General features: G+C 41.7%; 1 protein-coding gene across 1 annotated transcript in view; it reads right to left on the bottom strand.

Annotated features, from left to right (window-relative positions):
- Window positions 1-277: 277 nt before the first annotated feature.
- Window positions 278-26,347, bottom strand: part of LOC138576626 (CD209 antigen-like protein E) — a 221,191-nt gene continuing 195,121 nt past the window's right edge. Inside the window, exon 7 of the mRNA XM_069649569.1 lies at window positions 278-4,555. Within this exon, the coding sequence (XP_069505670.1) occupies window positions 4,384-4,555 (172 nt within the window). The 3' untranslated portion in view covers window positions 278-4,383. The remainder of the gene's footprint in view (window positions 4,556-26,347) is intronic.

Consider the following 26,347-nt stretch of genomic DNA (forward strand, 5'->3'; position numbering starts at 1 on the left):
CACAACTTGAATACACTACACATAATTACTGAATCCATGATCTATAATTTATTAATTATACCACATTTTATTATGTCACAGTAATACTGCATATATCATTAATTTACTTACAATTTATTAAGTATTCATTTTGTCACAAGTAACCGTTATTAAATATTTAGCTGTGAATTGAGATGCTTGTTGTAATAAGCTGGTGGCTTTGAGAATAATTCACCGAGATAAGAACAACATAGCAGTAATAATTAGTTGTTGTATTTTGAATGGGCTGAAATGAATATTCAGTTCAATTTATCTTTATTCACAGAAAGAAAAATCTCCATAAAAGTACATATAAATACACACAACAGCAATACCTAAAAACAGGTCAGAGCAGTTTTCTCACTTTATGAATTCTTGATGTTAGTACAGAAATGTAAATACTTATATTGTTTCCGAAAAAAGTATATTCAGTTATACAAAGGCAAATCTATACATTCATAATGTTAATGTACAAGCATGTATGCTTAAATAATTAATTATTGCAGGTTATATTCTGTTATACAAAACCAAAATCCCACACACATACATTATACCCGTCAACACCACTCTTGTGTCAGTGGGGAGAAATATTTAGCGCAAAAGACACTCAGAGTCCATTAAAAGGCATACAATCCTAGACTTGTCGATTTAGGAATTTGACCCAGTACTGTTCAAATGAAATTATACAACAGTATCATGAATTTGGAAGGTGTTCCCTAATTTTCCAGGATCTACATATATACAAGGATAGAGCCCAGGCTATTAGCATAGCTTCGACATTTAATAAATAGTACAGCACTGGGTAGTCTTTAATTCAATCTCTTGTTTTTAAAAGCTGGGACGAATAGCCTTGTTCTTAGATGTGAATATGATACAATATGATATGATATTTTATTTGTATCGCGCTCGTACACAAGTCTTTCAGTTTCTGCAGAAAAGAAAATGTGCCAGGTCCTCTACCAATGAAATTAATATATTATTTGGTGGGGGAAACATGCAGATAGTGGTAATAATAGCCAGCACAAAAAGTACTTCAAACAGTAGAAACTGGATGCTTGTAATAGCAAGGAAACATGCTGCATTACCATTGTGCTGTACAGTAGTATATGTGGGCCCACATTGTCATAGGCAGACTTCATGAGCCCTTCACAAGTACATTATTATCATTGAAGGGTCACATGGGCAGCACATGTGCATCAGATAAGCTCAGCTTAACCTCACTGATGAGGCCCAACAAATCACAAACATGTCTGGTGTTGCTGATGTTACTTGTGTTCAGATAAGAATTTCCTAGCATTTCGGTGCTGGACTGCCCTTGTGGGTTGGGCCAGACTGATATGCAAATGTGTATTTGTCCTCTGTCAAGGTTACAGTGAGAAAGAATTTGGTGGTAGTCCTTCCTGAGTGGGATGCAACCCATAGAGCGGGGTATTTGAGCCATGTTTGGTCACACTAGAGGGGCTCCCACGGTGTTAAGCATTTTGAAAACTTTGTGTTTACCCTATGTGACTATGGGTAATCCAGAAGTGGGCCCATTGCCCACTGTGCCTTCAAGAGGCTCTGCTTCACCTCACTGATGAGGCCGAAACAAGGCCGAACCGCGTGTCTTGGGTTTCTGATGGTACTCTTGTTCAGCACAAATTGGTAACATTTCAGTCCTGAGCTGCCCTTGTGGGTGGGATCTACCTGATATGCAGATTGATATATATCCTCTGTGAAGGGTGCAGTGAGGTAAAGAATGGTTGTAGTTCCTCCTTTGTGGGAAGCATCCCAAACAACACGCTATTTGAGCCATGTTCGGTGCAGTAGAGGGCCTCCCACTCGTTTGTAAAAATCAGTATTTTTGTCAGTTATATGGCCGCCATATTACTCAAGAAACAGACCTATTGCAATTTTATGTCATTCATAAAAAATTGTGTTCACATGTAGTAGGCAGTAAGTACGATACAAACTTTTTTTTTCAAGGGCACCTTGTCTCATTCATTTCAGTTGCATTGAGCACACAGCTGTGAGCCCTTCCCAAGCTCCAGTACATTAAGTACATCTTTCCCTTATGGTGATCTGAGATACATGCGGTATTGTGCTGTCAATGCAGTATTTTCAAGTTTTCATAGGCTTACACAATTTGTTATGCTTTGTGGTGTTAACGTTTTAAGCACACTGAAGTGGTTTCAGGTCATGTGCCTCATCCGCCACAAATACATTACCAAGGCATGTGTGTCATCAACACAATCATATAGTGGGTGGCTAAAATATTCAATAATTGTTATCATAGGAGGAAGATATTCATCAGAGAGCAGTGGGGAAATGACAGAACCCTGGGGAACACCACATTTTGTTTGGTGAAATTAAAATATAAAGGAAGTCATTGTGATAACCGTGGAAGCTTTTGAGTGAGAGGTGAACATGCATTATTAACAACAGTACTGGAGTTCGATAACACCACACTGAGTATTACCAGAGTCTTCTTGAAGAGTAAAGGAACCAAACTGCTATCCAGAGACATGTTAAAGAGAGTGCATAGAAGGGTGGACAACAGCACAATCCTGAAAAGAACTTGAAGCAGGTAGTAGGCCTGGGTCTAAGGCTCAACCAGAGCATATGTACTGCATCCAGCAAGTCCTCATCGATGATGGTCTTCAAAGTGTTGCGGTTGAAGTCTTATCTGGGATCTATGATTTTGCAGGATTTTCATGTCTATCAAGTTGTATATATTGAAAACATTTCCATACTATCACACAGTTACTTGAGGCTGTTACATTGGAAGTAGAGGGTTGCAGAGCTCAGAATTCTTAAAGGTTTTTAAAGAGTTCCATTTCTTGGAAGGTTGGCTTGGGATTACCAAGGAGAAGAGTTTTGTGCCGGCAAATCATTGCCAACAAATCATTGCTGGTACCAATAGTACTCTGCAATTGTTACCTCGCTACATTGATACCTGCCAGTGTAATTTACTACCAAATCTTCAAAAGTGAGAGTTTCAATGGGTGCTTCAACGAGGTCCACTGGGGAAAATGTAAATGTTAGTGGACACCCACAGAGAAGTCACTTTTATTGGCATGCATAAACATTTGCATTTCTCACACTTATCTGCAAGTCTAATATACACTTTAAGTGGCCTATGTTAAGTCATGCAATAAATGGGGGCACATTCAATGGTAGGTGTCCAAATAGCAGCATGTGCGTATGACGTGGCCAGTCATTGAAAAGCATATTTGCAGGCAAGAGAAAAAGGTAATGTAAAGATTCAAATGATTAAATCCCTCTATGTCATAAGCAGACATTGCATAATGTATGCTTTGAAAATGTGTCACCTATATACTGCCAAAGTGTAAATTATGTGTTCCATAAATGTGGCACATGCATTCCTACATTTTTAGACATAAGTGTACAATATTGCTAGTGATAAGGGACTACCACGCTTAGGAGCACCTATGTCTTAAACGTTAGAAATTATTTATTTCAAATGTGTGCACCTGCTTATGTTGGATTGGAATGTGGGCTGTTTGAGGTTTATATGACGGTAGATAACATGGCCGTTATGGTCAAACAACCCATACACTAGAAATACACTCCTCCTCCCCTCCCCCCGTTATTAACCGTTTGGCGGCACACCTCATTGGGTGCCGCCGAATCCCCTGACTCCCTGCAACACCGGTTCCCTTCACATATGTGCTTGAGAATCGGTGCTGCAGGGTCCTTTCCTTTTTTTAAAAATATTTGTTTTTTTATGTATTTCCGTATGCGGGGGATATCCCCACAACCCCCATTCCCATTATAGCAAACAAGGGGAGGGGGACACCCCCGCAACCCTCGTACCCCTTGTTCGCTATAATGGGTTTGTGTGGCATATTCGCTTTGAGTTTTTGGCTATACGAAATGTTTGTACGGCCTAAATTCAGTAAAATATGCCATATGTTTTTTTTTATATTCAGTCTTTTTGGGTATTTCCTTGAATCCCCAAACCTTTTGGCTCCTAGTTTGCACCATGAGTCACCCACTTATTTTTTATTTTAAACTTTTTAACTTGGTTGCGGATAGATTACATTTTCACAAAATAGACACATTTGGTGTACCTATTCCAGGCCTTTAATATGCATTCCGTGAACTTACATTCCTGAAATCCAAAATAATCAGCAATAACAATATAACATGTTTAAGGCCTGATTCATTGTTATCTCCCATAAAAGAGGAATATAGAATTCCCCTTGGGCCAATTACGTTTTCTCTGCTTCTATCTATTGACCCAATATGCCAGTGTGTTGTGCTGTGTAATTAGGAGTAGAACAGTACAAATATATTTAGACTATAGCTTGTTAAAACCAAGTCCCAAAACATTAGCAATCTGTTATATGATTCTGCATTGAATTATATGAAATCCAGCTTTCTATCTTCAGCCTCTTTCTTGCAGATAAAGTTGTAGAGATGATCACACGAGTCATCATTCCAGTCATTAAGGCTTCCAGGCACCTGTGCAATGCCCACTGTGGCACAGTGTTCACCATTTAGGTAGTTATCAGGTTGCCTAGGGAGCCAAAACCTGTGAAAAAAGTATCAGCAACAGTGAGAATGCATAGAAACAAACCTATGTGAGTATGTTTCTGGTGTGCTCTGATCTGTTCCAAGTAATAATATTGACTGTACCTGTATGGTTTTTACTCCAATTACCAAGTCTATTTTAAAATTGATCAAACTAAGTTTTCATACCTTTTATTGGACTAACTGAAAATATTATGCTGAGATGGTAGTTTCAAAGTCCCAGAGACTTCTTGATTAGGTGGTGGTCATGCGATAAATGAGCAACAAAGAAAATCACACAGTGAGCTGGACATTGCATTTACATAGAAAGAAAAAAAGGACAAGGGATCCTCCCATTTAAACTCCATTGGGTGCAGGAAGAAGTATGCAAGGAATTAAGAACTGCATGGTCCCTGTATCCAAAGGGCCATACAATAAGAAGAAAACATCCCCATACTCAAAGTCTGAGAAGCGGTTCTCATTGCTCAGATATTAAATTTCAAGCAGGGCCATATTATTTAACCAATGTTTTCAATAATTAGCTATTAGCATGATCCTTTTGCTCATCAGATGCAACTTGTACCGCAATTCAGAGAATATTTACTTTCACAAAGAGATATTAATAATTGGATGCTTGTTCCCTCTAAAAGCTGAGCCGAGCAGTTACGTGTTTTGCTTCATCATGGAGGGTATATTGATGTCACTGGGGCAGGCATTTGTCCTCTGCCTCTGTAAGTTTGCTGCTAATGCCGCGTTATTGATTGTTTAGCTGTAGAAATTCTGCTCTTGCAGATGAGAAATGTGGTCCAAAGGCTAGACAAATTCTCATCTTGTTTATGAATGCAAGGATCAAAGAGGACATCCTGAGAAATGCAAGAAAAAAAGGGAATGCTTTTTACAAGGGAAAACAGATTTCTATTTACCCTGATTACCCTAAGGAATCACTGGCCATCAGAAAGTCCTTTAAAGAAGCCAAGGATTTGGGCAGACTAGTGGGGGTGAAAGTGTTTCTCAGAAGAGCCAATCTGCTGACTCTGGCTCTTCCTCGACGTGAGAAAAACACCATGGATCCAAAGGAAGCTATAATCTGGCTGGAGGCCTTACAAAACAAAGGTAACTGAAAGGCATGGATTAATTTAACTCACTTCCCACATCTGTGTTTTTTTTTTAATGGAAAATGGCGCTGATACATTTTACAATTAAACAATCTATTTTTTTATAAATATCACTCAGTAAGATCGAAGGAGACGGAGTTTAGAAAAATGGACCCTACAACGTTCTCAGAACGTAGGTCAGCTGACTCAGGAAGATTGTATACACGTTCATGAGATCTGCATGGTATGGTTGGCTGCGTGGAGGAAGCAAGATATGGAGGAATAGGTCCCTGAAACAAAATCGGACAGATCTCACAGATGGCTGCAAAGACTGTAAGCCACAGCCTGCTTGAGTCCCAATGCTGCAGATGTCCGGATATCCAACGGTAGAGACTTCCTTTTCTTTTCTTCGGTGTAGCTATCTGGCTCAGGCTGAAACGTCTGAGTCGGGCTTTTACTTTCCAGTCCCTTGTTGAGGCCACGGCTTCCGATTGCGCTTCCATATGTATATGGTGGTTGGCTGTGCGGTAGGGGGATGTGGGGGATTGGCTTGTGCCGGTCACTCTATATATTCCTGCTCTGTGGGGCCGATGGTGGTACACGGGGTGTGAGGGCGGTGCAGCTGGCCAGCTGGTCAGATGGTCAGATGGAGACTGCGGTCTGAGATCTGAGGCAGGAGCGGAACTTTGATGGCCGGAGCTGGACTTGTGATACTGACTAAGGATGATTGTTACATTAACATATTTCTTTCAAGATTGGCAATGATGCCCCTAACATCACGCCAGATGCAACTATCTCTTAAGACTGGCAGGAAATGAAGGTACTTTTCTTAAGGCCGGGAAGCCACTATAACCACTAACCATCCAAATAGATTTTCATATTATTACTGTAATGTCTCCATACAGACCTTTACTTCCAGTTTTTTATCTTCAAGTTGCTCCTATCCCCTTTACTGTCCATAGCATGCTTCATCAGTTTGTTCCAGTCTATGTTTTTCATTCAGATTTATGGACCTCGTGATGTTAGAAATTAATATGATGCACAGTATGGGTGATGGACGGTATCAGGTACATGTTATCAAAACGTTTTATTATGACTGTATTGTAGTGTAGCTCATTAATCATATTATGAGAGGCCTTTCATAATACTGGTTGAAACAGTTTATTTTATCTCTGAATTTGTAACCTGGATGTTTATTTATTGCTTTTATCTAGGAAGTGGTTTTAGTATTTAGTGGCCTTTTGTAACCTTACCAAATGTTAGGCTAATCATATGAGAGTTTGTTATGGCCATTTAGCTGGTATACAAAATGTTGGTTGATTGCTCTATTAATACTTGCAGTAGGTTGTAAATGAATATGAGAGGGGGGACCCATAACAGATATATGCATTCAATATGAGCATAGCATTCTTATGGATCCTGAAACTTTACCAGCAATTAAATAGTTGTAACCTGCTGTTGGCTCATGGAGTCAAGCTATAGTAGTTTATTGTTAAAGGTATCCAAAAATTACTATAAGGAAGATAGAGGATATTATATTTTATATTAGTGATGCTCTTGCCTTGATCCTAAAACATATACAGGGTATGCGTGAATTACTGAATGAACTATGAAGGGATCTCTCATTATTTTCATTCAGGGTTGGAGTTTATAAGAGAGATTGGGTTCAATGTATTCCTTAATTATTCAAGCCAGGGCTGAGATGGATAGCTAGGGGCTAGTGCAGGTTGAATCCGGAATAGGCTAATACCTGTTGGGCTCCAAGAGGAGAATAAGTTCTGATGCATTTGGGACATTTATTATTATTATTACATACTTGGCAGAGTGGACTTAGTTGGGGAACCCTAAATTTACCATATATTGAAGAAAATATGGAATTGATATTGTTGCTGAGAGACTGAGGGTGACCTTAACATGTTTTACGAAGGGGGAGGAGGAAATTATAATTTGCAGGCCTTTGTTTTAATATAAATGCTACGCAGTGTTGGGCTTGGACGGATGATTTATATGTGGGGATTGAGTTAGGGATGGGGTTTTCTGAATTTAAACTATACATTAAGTGAGTTTGAGTTTATTTAGGAGGGGTGGCAGGGACACTAGGAAGTTTGGAGTGTTTTATTTAACTTTATACATTAGACTGTGGTTAGCTTCTGTTTCAGAGGGGGTGGGTTTGGGTATCTTATTGTGTGTTTGACTATATTGCTGAATTTGGTGCAGTTGATTGATTTATTCTCTGTAGTACGATTGGAGGTGAGTGGTGTGGAAAAGTTGGTTGAAGACTTACGTGTGGTAACTTGGAATGTTAATGGATTGAATAATGTAAAGAAGAGAATGAACATTTTGGATTTTTTAAATGAGTTAAAAGGTGATGTTTGTTTCATACAAGAAACACACCTCGAGAAAGGAGATATTGAGAAGCTGAGGAAGAGTTGGGTTGAGAAAGTTTATGGTTCATCTTTCAATTCACAGTCTAGAGGTGTAGCAACCCTGATTAGGAAGAACACTCCTATTAAGGTACTAAAAGACATTTCGGACAAAGAGGGACGAATAATTGCACTGTTAGTGGATGTTCAGGGTCAGATAGTGTTTCTTTGTAATATTTATGCACCATCGGTGGATGATGGGTCCTTTTTCAGTAAAGTGGCAAAGACACTACAAGATTTAGGATCTAAGGATATTATCCTAAGGGGTGATTTCAATAGTGTGCTTGACAGAAATATGGACAGAAGTAAGTTGGCAACCAGTAGGCATAATGATAGGCAATCTTTGTCATTGAACAATCTACTTTTGGAACATAACTTAAAAGATTGTTGGAGGCTGAAACACCCTTCTAATGGGGAATACAATTTCTTTTTTGGCGCACATTCAGTTTATTCAAGGCTTGATATGTTTTTAACAGCTGGGAAAATGACAGAGAATTATAGAACATGCGAAATAGGAAACATTCTTTTAGCTGACCATGCTCATGTACTTATGCACTTGCACTTGAAATTTGCGCTACACAAACAATATTTCTGGAGGATGAATACGTCTATTCTACAAAATGATAATGAGGTTGAGAGACTTGTGAAGGAAATAGAGTTTTTTGTGACTGAAAACCACCTAGGGCATTTGAGTATGGGAAGCTTTTAAATGTACCATACGTGGACATCTAATTAGTGTGACTAGTGTACAAAGAAAGCAATACAATAATAAAGAAGCTGAACTGGAGGAGAAAATAAGGGAATTATCAAAAAGAGTAATGGCTAATCCAACGAGTGTAGACTCAATGTCTGAGCTTAGGAGAATGAAGAAAGATTTGAAAAAGCTGATAGATGAACATGCTGAACGGAAAAACCTTTATCTAAAATGTGCATAATTTGAGATGGGAGAAAAGTGCGACAGGTGGTTGGCTTTTAGATTGCGGAAGAGAGAGGCTGAGCGGTCCATAACATCTATTCGAGACGAGAATGATAAAATTACATATCACCCAAAAGAAATTAACAACATCTTTCGGGATTTATATGTGGAATTGTACCAAAATGAGTTAGGCGAGTCTAATCTTTCAATGATCACAGGGGGTGATTCACAACTATTGGAAGATGACATTACAGTTGATGAAATTAAACGGGCAATTAGTAAACGGAACACATGGAAATCCCCTGGCCCTGATGAATTACTTGTGGAATTGTATAGGTTTTTACCAAATTCTGCCCTACACCTGTTGAAGGACATGTATATGGCATCATTGGTGAATGGTATGCTACCAGATACTACAAGACATGCAATGATTTCTGTCTTCCCAAAAAAAGAGAAGGATGATACCCATCCCACAAGCTATAGGCCAATAAGTCTTATCAATACAGACAACAAGATCCTGGCAAAACGTTTGGCATTAAGATTGGAAAATCTACTTCCATCATTGATTCACAGAAACCAATCGGGTTTTGTGAAAGGGAGGAAAACCTTGAGTAACATCAGGAAATGATTACATACGATTTCCAAGGCTATTGCACAGCAGGAAGACGTTGCTGTTCTATCCCTCGACGCTGAGAAGGGTTTTGACAGAGTTAATTGGGATTTTCTCTTCTCGGTGATTGATAGGATGGGATTTGGAGGAAAATTTGTGTTGTGGATTAGATTACTTTATAATGAACCAACAGCAGAGGTAAACACCAATGGAATACGATCCGACAGTTTCACACTTAAAAGAGGAACTAGGCAAGGGGATGCCCTTTGTCACCATTATTATTTGTTATTGCCATAGAACCACTAGCTGCTGCCATCAGGGATGAGAGTAGAATAATGGGTTTGACATGCTGGGGACTACAGCAAATATTGTGCTTATTTGCTGATGATATGCTTTTAGTCCTCAGGGACTTGTAACATTCAATACCGGCACTCATGGACATCTTGTCAGAGTTTCATTTGTTGTAAATTAAGGGATGATCTGGAAAGATGGAGTCTGTTGAAGCTGTCACTCTGGGGCAAGGTGAATGCCTTGAAGATGGTTTCTGCCCCGAAGGTTAACTATGTCCTGTGTATGATTCCTCTGACAATAACTTTTATGTATTGGAAAGAAATGGATGGACTACTACAAGATTGTTTATGGGATAAGAAACCCACCAGGTTACAGTTATGGAAGTTGCAATTGCCACTGGTAAAAGATGGATTAGGGGTACCTAATTTCAGAGCCTAACATTTGGCCTATATGTCTAATTTCTTTGTTCCCTTTTTGGACGATTCAAGTGATGATTGGGTGTTGGCAGAAACTAATTACAAGGGTCCTCTGACGCCGGGAGCTATCTTGACCTCAAACTCGAGACGAAGTTGCGAGAAAGACCCATTGATTGCGTGTTTGAGAAGCTCATGGAAGAAACTGTGTGACTTGTTGGGAGTGGATGCGTTTAAAAATGCTGGAGCGTCAGTCTGGATGAACCCATCTATTAAAATAGAGTGGTGTTCTGGGCTGATTGGTTCCTAGGTGGTGTTCAATGGATAGCTGATCTGTTTAAGGATGGGCTTTGGCTGACAGCGAGAGAACTGCAGACGAGCTATAACATTGAGAATTTCAAAGTTTCTGACTACAGAAAACTCAGAAGTGTGATTGGTGATGTTGATTTGGAGAAAAGGCTTAACTAAGACTTGCTTACAAGGAAGGCAATTGGAGGGGAAGGTGGACTAGCCAGCCGTGTTTACAAAATGATTGTATCGGAGTACAAGAGTAACGACTCATTAAGAGAAGAATGGAGTAAAAGAATTGTTTTGGATTTCTCGGAGGAGTTATGGAAATGTGTGAATGTCCGGCTATGCTCTTTGGGACTTACAGAAAGATCAAGACAGATTAAAATCCCAAATCGGGTTTATTGGACATCCGAAAGAATGTGGAAGCGAGGTATGTTGGACAATTCAGATTGTTGGACATGTACACATGAATTAGGTACCCTGGAACACATGTTGTGGGATTGCAGGAAGGTGAGAGTGTTTTGGAGAGATATAGGTGTGGTTTGCGGGAAAGCGATTGAGGGGTTGCCTGTTCTAGACTTTAAAACAGTGGTGTTGGGGAGTGATGAAATTTTGGATGACCTAACTCAATGTCAGAAAAAGTGGTTGTTCAGACGAGCTATGATTGGAAACAAAGTTATTTTAAGTAATTGGAAATCGGCTTTGAACCTGAAAATAGAGGCTTGGGCAACGGACATGCATGGTTTAGCAGAAGTAGAGAAGGTACTATATAAGAGAGAGGGTAAAAACAGATTGTTTGAAAAAATATGGGGGACATTTCTTTCATTGTGCTAAAAAAATGTATAAATAAGAAATACATTTAAAAGGGGTGATTATGAAGGTGGTACGGAATCAGATGTGAGATGATGTAGTAGTTGTATCCTTTAATGTGAATAGTTGTATTGTTTATTTGATCCACATGATATTATTATGACCATTTGATAGCATAATTATGTATCATTCTGTATTTTTGTTAACTTGTAAAAGAAAACGAGAGAAATTTGACAAGGTCTTGCTTTCCCATCAACACCCATGGTCTGAGCGTCGTGACAGAGTGCTGCCTTCTTCCTGCAACCTACTCAATGTGGGCAGACTTAAGCCCTCCCAGCACTGGGACTGGCTCAGTTGCTGACACAGCCACAGCACAGCTACAGCGGGTGCACCACAACTACTCTGCTCTTCCCCGTCCAATTAGGGCTGCCTCTCATTTCCCAGCAGCCATTACAGGTATTGACCCAAAAGATTGTATCATTTTCAGGTTCAGAGGCTGTGGGGTATCCCCCACATACAATAAACAATACGGGGGAGAAAAAAAAATAAAGAAAAGCTCGAATTGCAAAATGCGGCACAGTGGACCTGTGTATTCTGCAATTCAAGCTTTTCGTCTTTATTCTTTCAACGTACATTCGCATTACAGCAGGCAGATCACTTGCTGAATAACACGACCATATGTAATGCTAGTTGGTTATCCACATTAGGGATGTCTGTGAAAGGAAAGTGGGGGGGGGCAAAAAATATGTGGTCTTGTTGTTTGTGCCAATGTTGGGTCTTCATCACTACATTGCTTTGGCTAATGTCAGGAGCAAAACCTGCTTTGAACTGTCCTCCTTTCTAAGCCAAGGGAGAGCTTCTCATCCTACCAAGAGCACTGATCAGTCCCTGATAAAGGCATTGAATCAATATTTATGATTTCAGTTAGAAGTACCTCAAAAGCAGGCAGATTACAACATCTGAACAGTGATATTATCAGGGATATCTATTGGGGTTCACCATGGCTACCAGCTGCGACCCCCTGTCAATCCTCTTTGGTATTTCTGGCACTGCCTCTGCGAACCCAGATCTGAAAAGCCCTGGTTTATTTTAGTATTTTTAACCTGTTGTCCCTCCCCCTCTCACAAAAGACTCCCATTTGCAGCTAAGATGCTGTGAAAACCGTGTTGTATTCTCCAAGGATCACTAACACTCACAAACTCCACCACAGCCCTCTCTCCAATGGTGCAACCTTTAACCCTGTTGATGTTATGGGAGGGGACATTATGAGGAGTAAAATATGTGATTCTTAAGGCCAGAAAGAGGTTCCGGAGGGACCCTCGGGGCTGGGGTAGACCACCCGCTATATGAATTTGACGTGGAAGGGCTATGTGGTATATCCCCCACAGTCTCTTCCATCTGCCCTCTTCCCTTTCCTGGCTTATGACTGTTCAGTCGCTAATGCCCCTTGTAAGAGGATTCAATTCAACACTACAGCTAAGTCAATGCCTAGTCTGGGATACTGAATGGAAACCCTTATTGATATATCTTTATGACCAGTTCATGAGTTCTGGATGACTACCCCTATATAACACCCCTCTCTTAGAATCCCCCTGACCCCACTGAGCCAAGAAGTAGTTCTGTTTTTGCAAGTTTAAAAGGTTTATTTTAGAATGTAAACAATATATATATATCACTCCTTATAATAAATTAATAATTGAATATCACACTTAATCTGAGCAGTAATCAATAATGGATAGTCTGGCACTAGCACACTTCTTTATAATCAATGATGAGTGGTTATAGGATGGATAAGATAGCAACAATACTTTTCGGTTTCAAATAGATGTAATGTGGAATGACAATGCAGTACAGAAAATAACTTGATAGGATTTCAGCAAAAGACAATGTAATCACTTTCTTGGACAATTCACCCCCCAGCAGCTTATACAACAGATAGGAGTTTTGAAACACAGGCAAAATGCTTTGAATATGGTGACAATGCAGTGAGAAATATGCTGAAAATGCTTTTAATTCCCTTCAGGAGGTTCAGGGTGAGTGAGAGATACTAGGGATGAGTTCAGGCTCACTTTAGCAATGATTCAGAGATGGTGATTAAGAGGCAAACAAATTTTTATCAAGGAAAGAGATGACTGCTGATGGTTACACGTGGCTGGATTTTTAACCAAATCGCAAATCGCGGTAAAATTCGTGAATGCGTGAATCACGATTATGGCAAGAGTATAAGGAGTAGCAAGGTTGTTTTTCGGATTTGAAATTTTAAAAGTTCAAAGCGACAGGTCACAGCTTGCAGCTAGAAAATGACAGGTGACAGCTTTTAAAAATGACAGGTGACAACTTCTAGGAGGCAGTTCTGGTTAGATTAAAATAGTTTAGATTAGATTATTTTAACTAAGAGATTGGTTCTGCACAGTTCTGCTAGGTACTCACAATATATTTTTGAATTAGGCCTCGCCACGGATCTGGTCAGGTTTTGGACTGGACACCGGTTCTGGTCTCGGCACTTCACAGTGATCTGGATCAGCTCTCTGGTTCTGCTAACAGCGGTCTGGGTCACTCTGGATCTCTGGCCTCTGGTTCTGGATACTGCTCTGCTTTCTCTGGGTACAGCACTGCTTCAGGATCTTTCTGGCACAGGGTTTCAGGCCAGAATCAACACCTGGGTCCGGCCGTGAATAGTCTGCAAATGATTTTTGGACCTGCTGACAAATACTTATGCTTGCAGTGGGCCTTCTTGGTTCAAAGTTCTGTAGTCTCTGTTTAGCTTGGAAGTCTAAGTGTAGGATCTCTGGATGTTGTATGGTCCGGCAGAGCGCGTTGCAGCAATTAGATTTGAATCTCCTCTCTAGCTTCCAGTGGCTCTTTTTATGTCTTTTGAAAGTGGGTGTGTGTGCAGCATCACTAGCCAGCCCCTCTTTCAACTGCCCATTGGTCAAGCTTTCCGCACTGCTTTGATTGGGGAAGGAAATGTGTGTCAGAGTGATGCTGTAGGTTTTATGGGTCAGAGCATCCTCCCCTGGTCAGTTTGCCCACAAATCTATATTTGACCTAAAGACATATTTGCACAGGTACACATTTGTTTAAAATTACATGCACCCATCACATATCACATGAGGTATACTCTGATCAAACTCTGCTCTTCCTGGAGGCTTGCATTAAAAAATGACAACATTTCGTGCTTTTTAGTGGGTTTTGCAACATCGGATTTTTCTCCAGATTTATACACATGTACACAGCCTGTCCATACATACTCCAGTAAATTCCCATGTCTCTAGCTTAAACACAGAGTCTGTAGTATACATAAATAGCAGGATTTTGCCCCAGAACATCACACAAATTCCCAACGCGTCTTAAAACGTGCACAGAAAAATCAAGAATTATGGTATCATTTAAATAATTTTGACAAGTCCGCACCATGAGTTATACATCTTTCTTAAAATCATATTCTGGCCAACAGGGGTGTGTCTTCCCAGGTCACATGGTATAGAAACCAGTTTATCCAGTTTCTGCCAAGCTCAGAGACCCTGCCCCTCCCAGCTCCTGCCAAGAGGAAGCTGTTTTACAGTCCCCCCAATAAACCATCTGCCTGAGTCCTGGAAGGCCCATTGTTCAAGAGGAATCCATTTATTACCTCCCCCCAATAAACCCTCTGCCTGGGTCCTTTGTTTAGTCCCTAGCAGTCCCTTGGTAATTCATTCAGAGAGGGGTAACCTCCCCTCAGAATGCAGCCAGGCCTGAGAACTGCTGTGGATCCAGTTTCACTCAAATTGGGGGGAAGTTGTCCGGCAGAATCCAGTTCCTTAAGCCAGGCCCCAGCTAATGTCACTTTTAGTTACCCAGTTTTCTGCATTCAAATAAAACTAACAATTTTTACATATGCAGCTAGAATGCTGATTCTAAGATCAAAACTATGACATGTTAACAGTAACAAACTATGTGGCAGTCTCAAGTCTGTCCCTCAGTTTATTTATACATTTCGATTTTTGGTAATTTTTAGTTTCAATTTAAGCCGCTGCAGACCTGCAGAGCTCAGCCAGTCTTGTTATAAACCTTCAAGTCACTTCAGAATATAACTTTACATTGTATCCACCTCTCAGTAAGTCTTTCTTGGCCTGCTTTGGGTTCATTTATTCAGTTTTACACAAAAGTTTGGTGGTTTTAAAACGCTGGCTTTCTGATAGTGGTGAGTACTGGCAATGCAACCATTTTTGGGATTTAAGAAAATGAATTCCCCACAGTTCTAGGTTGCTTTTGGCAATCAGCATTGCCATTCCCAATGGTTTCAGGCTACTGTGTGGGTAGTTCAATGGTGGTTTTAGGCAGTGCCCTTCTGTGCCCATAACATCGGCAAAAATGGGTGGCAGCCTATTCTTCATGCATTTCCCTGTGCATTTTCTGGGAAGCTCTGGCCATCATGATGTTTTCCATGCCAGTACTGCACAGTTTTTGTGGTAGGGCTAGGATGCATGGGTAAAAACATCCCACACCCTCCTAAAAGACTCTCCATTGTTCTTGGGTTCATAGCCTTGCAGTGTCAAGCCGCAAGTAGGGCGCACATACCTCTACCACTGAGACCTAGCAAGCTTATCTCATGGCCCACGGGGTGGGCCATGAACTGCCACTCACTCAAGTAGGAAGACTTCACCGCTTCGATTCCAGCCACAAATCACCAGCATTCCATGGACCCATCATCCATGAGGGAACCATACAACATGAGGCACCTTTTATGATAGAGCTGCCTGATTCAAAGATGGCAGTCCGGTTCTTTAAGCAATCATCCATGGCAGCCGCAATCTGTTGCCATTCTTGAGGAATCAGTTGGAACCGTTGGAATTTCCCAGACTGATAAACTTAAGGACGCTTTCATAAATGAGAAAAGTGGCAGTCTTGTACAATGTAGCAATACTGCTGCACACGCTGCCACGAAGAGGAAGTTTAGCAGCTTTTACATTTCGAAAGCTGGTGGTGCGAAACACTGCAGTCGAGAATGTTGACCTCTACACTGCTTTTAACGTGAGCTCAGAATCACGCCCAGAGACATCAACAATGCCTTTGAAATCACACCTTCATATTTAAAGCCTAGGCCTGGCTGCCCAGGGCTATCGGAATGTCACAGGCTGCTCATTAGCATCCTAGGAGATTGAACTCTCTCAAGACCTTACGGCTTTGCGCTACCAGATTCCCCAACAGCAAAATGAAGGGGTTTGCTCCTGTCAGTGCCCCCGTTCGTCCTCCCTTTCACTCACTATAAATATATTTACCAGTTGGAGAGCTAAGGAACTGGGGGAATGTCTGCAGACAATGTTGAGGGGGGTGGGGATGCACGGTTGCATGGGACTCTCTCTTATCCTCCCTTGCAGCGTGCTCCATAAATAAACTCTAATTAAAATAAGTAAGGATGAGTGAACTAAAATTGTGAAATTGTTTATTTAGATTATGTCTTGTTTTATTTTATAAAGTTGTCATCTACTGGCCTGTTCAAGGAATTATTCTACGGTGGTTACAACTTTGCTTTGGGTACCAGAAAGAATGACTGAAGAACTGGTGTAAGTAAAAACATAGATTCATAGAACAGAGAACGAATATTTGGCTGGAAAATAATATTAAAAGAAAATTAAAGAGTTAGACATATTGCACAGAATAACAATATATACATTAACCTGTACATATTTTTACTGTTGTGGAAAAATGTCCACTAACTATCCTGGTGGATTGATGAACAATGTATTAGTCAAAAGCAAGCAAAAGGACAACACTAACCAATGACAGTACAAGACTTCAATGCAAGTGAGAACCCCATCCCTCCTTGCAGCGTTCTCTTATACCCAAAGGAACACATACATTTCAATGGAAGGGGTGGTCCAGACAGGGCAAGGAATCATACTGAAACAATGTTACAAGCAGGGAACAAAGCTGCACTATACAAGTCTTTGATACCAGCTGTGTTTTCAGATGTAAAGACAGTGTTATCAGGGAGGACAGCAGAAAGTGATACATTTAGTGGAGCTGAATATACTCCTCAGAGGTTCACACATGGTCTGAGGCAGGCGAACATGCTTACAGTATGACTTTCGTCTGAAAAAGCTGCTGTTCCTAAGAAAGCGGGAGTCTAAAACACGCTTACGTATGCCAAAAGGGAAACGAGAGATGTGAAGCTGAGCAAAGAGCCTTCATCGCAAGGAAATGTACAGTAAAGACTAAAGCCTAACCTCACATGGGCAGTTGTATAAACATGGCAGTCTGCAGTACCTACTCAATATTAAAATGCAGTAGTATGCAAGGGGAGTACATAACATTTTCAATTCCAGAACTACCCGCTCAATCATGTAAGAATCTAACTAAATGAGAAGATGCAGTTCCACTGGAAGAATTCGTGTTTCATTTTAATTTTTGCAAGATAAGCCTCATTCCGAGCTTGGAGGTAATCTTGTGGCATTTGGAAATACCATCCAATTTGGTTACCGTTCCCACCACTCAGTCTTGCAGATTTACTGCCGGATTATGCATGGCGTTAATTCAAATTGGACGTCAATGGCTAACTTTCCCTGTGGTAAGTCTGCCACCTTTTCTCAGTAAAGTGGAGAAATACATTCCAGCTCTGTGCTGGAGGTGCCACCTCCACTTCGTCTCCAATATTGCAGTTGGACAGTGTGGGAAAGTGGTCGTATAGTGGCGGCAACTTAATGACTGCCACTTTTTCACACATCGACAAACTTGTAATGAGGCCCCCTTTACCTTATGGCTAATTTTTGTGTTTCCCTTCTGTTCCCGCAACCTGCAAGCTTGCATCAGGACTCAAAGGAAAGGGGATATGGAGAGCAGAAGTGCCAGTCCGTATTAGGTTCAGTTCTGACAAACGTATCCCTTGAAAATAGGAGAAATTTTTGATGTTTTCAGATGCTGTATTTAATATATTTTATTGTACTGACTTTATTTTTCGGTTCCTTGTAATTTGGGGAGTGCTGCTTGATACCCCCTTCTCCTGGCTTGACCCCCTTCATTGCACTTAAATTTCCTTGTAGTGCTGACCCAGTACACTTAGTATGAGGTTTCTGTACTTCTGCACTGACTAGATTTCCATTGGTTTGATTGGAATTGGTTAATACCATAGCTAGAGGAGGGGCAGGACTTCCCAAAACTATGATCCGCGAAATATTGTCTCGGCATTTTTGGGAGAGGTGACCCATGTATTTCTAGTGCTGCATGAGTTTACCTCATCTGCACCTTCAGAGTTGCTGGCTTCAGGTAGGAGTCAGGCAGCAAATCGTGAGGGATGAGAAAGCTGTGTGTCACTGCTGGTGAAAATAAACAGGCACAGAGCTTTCTGCTCAAAGTGGTATGGCAGCTGCCACTGAAAGTAGGTGATCCAGTTGGGGACCAGGCCATCTGTTATGTTATGGTATTGTTTATTTATAAAATAAAATACATTTAATGGTTTGAGATACAGCAAATAGGCCTGACGGCAATTCTTCAGTTTTACCAGTGCACATTGAGGGGTGAAGACAAGGGAGAACAGACGGACGATCTTCAGGCATGGTGCATACAGATCGTGCAAGTGCACAGACGTTCATCAGAAGGGGGAGGTCCAAGTGCACCCGGTCGGTGGAGACTGGGGTAAGTGCAGAGATAGCCAGTCTCTTGGGTTAATTCTCAAGTGCAGTGAGTGTGGGTGAGGTGTAGGACTCTGAGGCAAGTGTGAAAGAGGACTGGCAAGGATACCAGGGACATGTGAGACTCTGAGGTACACCTGGCCGGTAATTGCCAAGCTGTAAGGAAGAGGAGGGAGAGGGGAGAGAGCGAGAGCTAGGTTAGCAGGGTAGAGGGAGAGAGAAGGCACAGGAGAAGAGGACAGTCTTGAGGAGTTTCTGGAACTGAAGAGGATCAGGCTCAAGACAGAGGGTGGCAGGGAGGCTATTCCAGAGCGAGGCACCTGCTGAGGATAAGGATCTCCCTCCAAATCTATGCTTGGAGAACCTGGTTCACTCGCAGAAGGTTGGAGGTAGAGGAGCGGATGGCTCATGAGTGACAGTATTTAGGTAGGCAGCATTGTAGGTAGGTAGGTCCCAGGCCCCAGTAAGCCTTGAGAATAATTCAGAGGGTTATGAACTTGATCCTTGCAGCCACGGGGAGCCAGTGAAGGGATGTCAGTACCAGAGAGATGCGTTACCTGTGCTTGAGGCCAAGGATAAGTCTTGCAGTTCTTTTCTGGAGGAGTTGCAGAGGGCGTAGGGCAGAAGAAGGGAGATTGAGGAAGAGGCTGTTGCAATAGTCCAGCCTAGAGAGAACCAGGGCTCTGGAGACAGTGAGCCGCTGGAGGAAAGTGAGAAACGGTAGAGTACCTCTGAGGCGGTGTAGCTGATAGTTAGACTTTTTAGAGATTTCCGAAATGTGGGAGGAGAAGGAGTCAAAAATTACCCCATGGTTGCTTGCCTCGCAGGTGGGTGTGGGCGCAGGGCTAGGGAGGCCGGCCAGAGTGAAAGTGGGAAAGCAGGTGCAGGGGTCCCAATGCAAATGTCAGTCTTACTGACGTTGAGGCAGAGGTCGTTTGTAGCACACCAGGACTAAATAGCGGACATTCAGATATGAGCGAGGAGGAGGCGGCTGCTGAGAGTAGCCTGAAAGAAAGTTGCATATCATTCTGCGTAACACTGGAAGTTAGAGGTGAAAGTGGCAATTACACGTGCCAGGGCAGCCATATAGACGTTGAAGAACCAGGGGGATAGGTTAGATCCCTGGGGAACGCCATGCCAGTTGTTGGCTTCAGCACAACTTGAATTACAAAACACTGGCTGTTAAGAATATGAGCGGAGCTCCAACTGCCCATGCCAAAAAAAAATATAAACATACAAAATAACCCTTGTCTGACCAAGGACTGGTGGCATCTGCCTGCTGTCCTATATCACTGCCAGCACTGAGTGTCACTCCTGGATGCATAGCAATCTTCGATTGCCCTTTCCCGCTACCAGATTCATCAGAGTCACACAGAGGAGGGCCTAACATCTTTGTTAACAGCAGCACATTAAAATGGGAAGCACCAACGGTGGCTTGTTTATAATGGGCGAAGGGACTCTGACCCACTAGAACCTTTGCCCATCATGGAGGAGCCACACTAGCCCAGTGGAAACACTGAGTGCTCTCTCAGCTTCCTGTTGCAGCTACTTGTTGCAGCTGAGGGAGAAGTCCTGGGCTGCCTTAAACTGTCAAAGGAAAATGCAGTTCTGTTCCCGGCATTCATGCCAAATGGCCCATGCAAGGCCGGCGGTGGGGCTTTGTTCCCCAGCATGCCTGGTCAGTGGAAATGCAGGCTGGGTAACTGCATGTTTGTATGTGCAATGGGGCACTCCTGCGCTTCCATGCACATAAAAACATATCAGGGGGCTGCCTCAGAAGCGCTCCGGGTTCTGTGCACATGTGCAGGAACCAGGAAGTGCTCTATGCTTCCTGTTCATACTGCATGGGAGCCATAGGCTTTCATAGAAGTGGTGGAGCAAAGCAGAGTCCAGACAGGGATTAATGCAGGAAAGCATTATTTTCATTAGTTATGATTTTAATGTGTGTATGTGTGAGTGCTTGAGTATGGGTATCCTGAGTATCCTAGACAGAGACAAAACAGGTTTGTTAATCCTCTTCGACCTCTCGGCGGCTTTCGATTTGTTAGATCATGGGAAGCTCCGAGAGGCCCTAGGCGCAGCTGGTAACTGCTCCCATGATGCAATAGATTGGGTATCATCAATCCTAGAAGACAGGAACTCAAAAATCAACTGTGCAGGTCACTCCACCTCACCCAAACCTGTAGACTGCGGCGTCCCTCAAGGAGCCAGTTTCTCTCCTTTGCTTTTCAATTTATACATCCGTTGCCTTTGTACTCTTCTATCTCAGCTTGGAATTTTTTTCACCAATTTCGCTGACGATACACACCTCATCTTAGAGTTGAGTGGAAACCATTCCTTAGACAACGAGAAGTTATCGATTATCTATAACACCATTGAAAACTGGATGTTAACACACTGGATGTGTCTTAATAGTTCTAAAACGGAACTTATGACCTTTGGAAGTGCTAAAGCCTTAAAAAACCTTGGCTCGGACTATTCCACCTTCACTTTAAAAGACTCCACCATTAAGGTATCAAATAAGGTCAAAACCCTAGGTATTTATTTACAATCTTCCCTAGGTGCAGAAGCCCAAACCGCTTATTTAAAGCGAAATTGTCAATATTATCAAAGGCTTCTCTGCCAGATCAGACCATTTCTTAACATCAAGAACAGTGCCACGATAGGGAGAGCTACCATCCTGTCTCGCTTGGACTATGGTAACGCGTTAATGCTTGGCGCTAGCAATAATTGCCTGAAAAAATGCCAGATTATTCAGAATAATGCTGTCAGGTCCATCACTAACAAATCTAAGCGAGAACACATCACCAAGGACAGAAATGATCTCCATTGGTTGGCAGTGAAGGAACGGATCCTGTTTAAATCACTAACCCTAACCCACCAATGTCTCTACGGCACGGCACCAGCATACCTTAAGAAAAAGTTCAGGTGGTATGAGCCAAGTCGTAGCTTGAGATCCGCCAAGCAAGGTCTGATCAATCCTAGCCTTCCAGGCAAAGCCACTGGACTCGGTCGAGCTTTTCCGAGTTTGGCAACTTCCCACTGGAACAAACTGCCTTGCAGCCTTAGACTGGAAAGCAACACCCAACTCTTTAGGAGGCATCTGAAGACCTTTCTCTTCAAATAACTAGGCAATTTCTACACCGAATCATGTTGCCATCTTTCTGCCCCCCTCTCTTTACTTTCTTTTGTGTCGTCCTGTTAATCTTCGTCCTCGTGTCTTTTTCGTGCCCAGATGCTTGCGAGGTATGGCACGTTACAAATAAATAAATAATAATAATAAATAAATAATGGGTGCGATTGTCAATTAAAGAGTGAATGCTGTGTTTGTGCTGGGCCAGGGAGCTGATTTTGACAGGGGTCACAGGAACAATGGAATGTTTTACTAGGCATCTATCATCGATGCCCAGTAAAGGAAACGGTTGATCATTTTTTCTAAATGATATGTGTTATTATGTGGATAGACTGCCATTTTGTGGCAGCTCTAGCCATTTGTTACTCTGGCATGGCATTTTGTTTTACTGGGCATCTTTGATAAATTAAGCATGTTTAGTCTCATGACCTGGCTGGACTGGCATTTTAATGCAGCGAGTCTAGCCATTTCTTACTGTGGCATGACATCTTTTTCTGGGCATCTTTGATAAAGCAAGAATAATCTGTTATTATGTGGCTAGACCAGCATTTTGGTGCAGCCAGTTTTATATGTTTTCATATTGTGGCATGGCATTTTTAATGGCAAACCCAACAGGAGTAGGTTGCTGCAGGGGGTTACCGGCCTATAATCCAGAACTAGCCTGGACATGTTTTCTTATAGTATCAATACTGGCATTATGCACAAAGAGAATCTGAGTGGAAATGTATGGGACCAGCCAGCGTGAAAATGTTTTTATGTTGGCATATATTGTGGGTGAAAAACATCATGAAAATGTATTGGGAAAGGCTCTTGTCCATCGTAGGTTACCCTACACAACCAATTACAAACCGATAGGCTTTTTACCCAATTTTCCACAGAAAAGGGCCACATTTAGAGTATGATGGATGTTAAAATCCACCAGTTTCCCACTTGCAGAAAGAAGCCTATTTATAGTTTGCACTCCACCAGCTTCAAAAGAAATTCTGCAGTCCCCATTGCAGTACAAAGAAACCAGCGCATTTTCCTCCAGTGGAAAACTGGTGGAAAGCTGAAGGAATGATAACTTTGAATTGGTTTCTTTCCACAGGCAGAAAACCGGTGGATTTTAGCATCCACCATATTCTAAATAAAGGCCAAAAGTGTCCTACGTTCGGTGACAAGATGATAGCTGACTAAAGAAGCATGCTCGGCCATTATAATAAAGCTCAAACTGGGAGTGACTTCCAGAAACATTGTCCTGGGCAGACGCCCCAGGATTTTTTTTTTATATTAGAGATGCAATGGGTGTGTACCCTGTACCTGCAATTCTTTAAATTAGGCCCTATCTTGGAACTTTTTTTAAGCTCCCTTTTCCTCACTGTTTCGCTTAGAGTACTTTCCCTCTTTAAGTTGCATATCATTCTGTATGCCATTCTCCAATCGATCTACTGTGTATTGTGTGGCTGCCTCTTGCCGGTTAGTTGATATATGAATGGGTGCATTTGCAACTGAAATCCCCATCACAGCTCCAGTTAAGTACCCATTATGTACCTTCTTCCAAAAACAATTAAACTGAGTCATAAAATAAATGGGCCTCTTCAATCCGTCAAATGTATTTCCATGACATCTACTGGCTTAATGTGTTGCTTTTTGGTGGAACTGCACATTTTATTCACATCATATATAATTGCACGCTGCATACTTGTGTAATTAATGGCTAAAAGCTGGTGACAATGTCACAAGAATTAATTTTTGTGTGTCTTTCAGTCTTGAAAGTACATTCACAAAACAAGAAGGAGATTTGTTAACGCTTGCATTAGTTTGCATTCCGGATAGGCAAAACAAAGAAACAATCACACTCTTGTTGATTAGAATAAGGATTTCTATATTTGTCAGTTTGGTTTATAATATGATTTGTGCGCTGTTTCCGCATCACAGCTGTGAGAGTTATTCTAGTTTTTAAAAGCTTGATATTAACACATATTGGTATCAGCTAAAGCTGGAAAGATACATGGTTAAGTGCCACAGGGCTCACATCTTGCTGTATCTCTTAACCAACGTGTATGATCGTGAGTGACATGTTTTGTGGGTTGTATTCATCATGCCTTTGCTCACAAAATGGTGATGCCAGACATGGACGTTGTGCTCTGGGTGGTGAGGATGCAAGACACCAGGTATGGATTTTGTGTTGTGCGATATGAGGAGGCAGCACAACTGGTATGCATTGTGACTTTTGGTGGGTAGTGAGGCAGGCCACTAGGTGTGACCTTTTTCCAATTTGGCTTGTGTTTTGCTTTACAGACAAGCCGGACTACCTGGTTCAGATCTGGGTCAGCTCTATCCTTTAATTCTCCTGCCTCCCCACCTCCTGTGCTGCTGCACATCAACACAATCCTCACGGTATGCAAACTGCTCCCCAGCACTTCTCATTTGCCTAGTAAAGACATTCTCACAGGTCTGCAATGCACAATCGAGTGGCCACTGACTGAGACCTCATCATTAATGTCAAGGCTTAGGTCAATATCACGTTTGTAAGCACATCTGCACACTGCTCCAGTTAGCAATCAAGTCAGTGAATGACTCGGAGCAACAATTCAACAGAATCACAAGATAGCCACACTCTCTGCTTTTATCTGATAGTAGCATTACCCGTATGAATCCATATGACTTTTGGGCCTGAATCAGTATATCCGGTCTTAAAGCATTTTAGCTCTTCCAACGCACCCAGCACTAGTGGGCTCTCTAAGCTTTTATTTAAGAGTGTCCCGATGCTTGGGCTTGCCCCTTTTGTTTTGAAATATTGCCATCACTGATGAGCTGCCTGCTTCGTGGTCCTCTGCCTTTGTAATTCCGATTTACAAAAAGAGGTGAGAGATCCTGTCCTTTGAACTATCGGGCCATTGCCATCCAGGACGCAGAAAGCAAAGTGTTTGCCTCAATATCATTGAACCATCTTGAGTCTGGGATTGCAGTTTCTCAGGCATTGGGCAAGTGGCAAACAGGGTCCAGGTCGCAATCTAGGGACATCCGTAAATGGTCTTATGGTGAACTGTTTACAACATCTGGTCTGTGGTGAGAAATGTGACTCTGCCCTCTTGCTTCCTGCCTATGTAATTTATATCTCGCAGATATTGATGAGTCTTTGAGATCTGCAGTCTTTGTCTCGCCTAAATTGTATAATCTGAGAACTCGATCGCTGACGTATGCTGACGATTTTCTCATATTTGATTGCACTGCGGTAGGTCTACAGCGCTTAATAAACTCTTTTGTGTGCTATATAGAAGACCATTCTTTAAAGGTAAATCCGGAAAAGACAAAGGTGATTCAATTTTCCATACTTAGGACCAAGAGTTCATATCATGTGAAGATTCGAGATGCAAACATTAGTACTTAACTCACTGACTTATTCAGTATGGATCTATGTGATCACTGTGATCCCCAGAATTCCGACTCTGGAAAATGCAGACTTTTTAACAAATTTCTTTTTTCAACCCCCTTTACACCACATACATATGGAGACCCCCGCAGCCTCACCATACTACTATTATATCCCATACCCCCCGCCCCACATATTTTCGGGAGTCGGAATTCTGGGGGCGACATGTTGGTACATTTCATAACAAAACATAAGGACTTGCGACTGTGGTTTAAAGATCATATCCATGCGCTCGCTTCCCAATTAGTCTTGGTTGACAGAAATATATATGTATGCATATATATACATATATATACACAAGTTTTCCTTGAATCCTGCTAAGCAGTATTATGAAGGCAAACATGTGCCAAAGTTGCTCTATGGCATTGAAACTTATCCCCTCTGCGTGACGAACCACTTATCGGTCCTGTAGGCCGTTTTCTTGAGATGAACATTAAAACTAACAAATAATCTTCCATTTGCTGCCATACAATATGAACTTGCCATTGTATCACTAAATGCAAGAACAGATTGGAGAATTCTATCACTCGTCCGGAAGAAACTTTGTCTGATTGAGAGATCTCTGTAGATTTTAATGAAATCTTGCAGGTTCAATGATGTGCCTGGATTAACTTGATCTCTGAAAGGAGCACCTCTATACTTGATGCTACTAATTGCTCTTCGGCATATTTGGTGCATAGTCCAGATAAGGTTAAATTATGTTTGTACTAACATGATTGGATCAACACCATGAATTCTATGCATTCATATCCTTCGCTGAGTCATCTGCGCATTGATCATAAGAAGCTGGGATCTATAGCGCTGTTTC

Source organism: Ambystoma mexicanum, chromosome 1p (genome assembly GCF_040938575.1).
Source record: "Ambystoma mexicanum isolate Mex_15411 chromosome 1p, UKY_AmexF1_1, whole genome shotgun sequence".
NCBI classification, from domain to species: Eukaryota; Metazoa; Chordata; class Amphibia; order Caudata; family Ambystomatidae; genus Ambystoma; species Ambystoma mexicanum.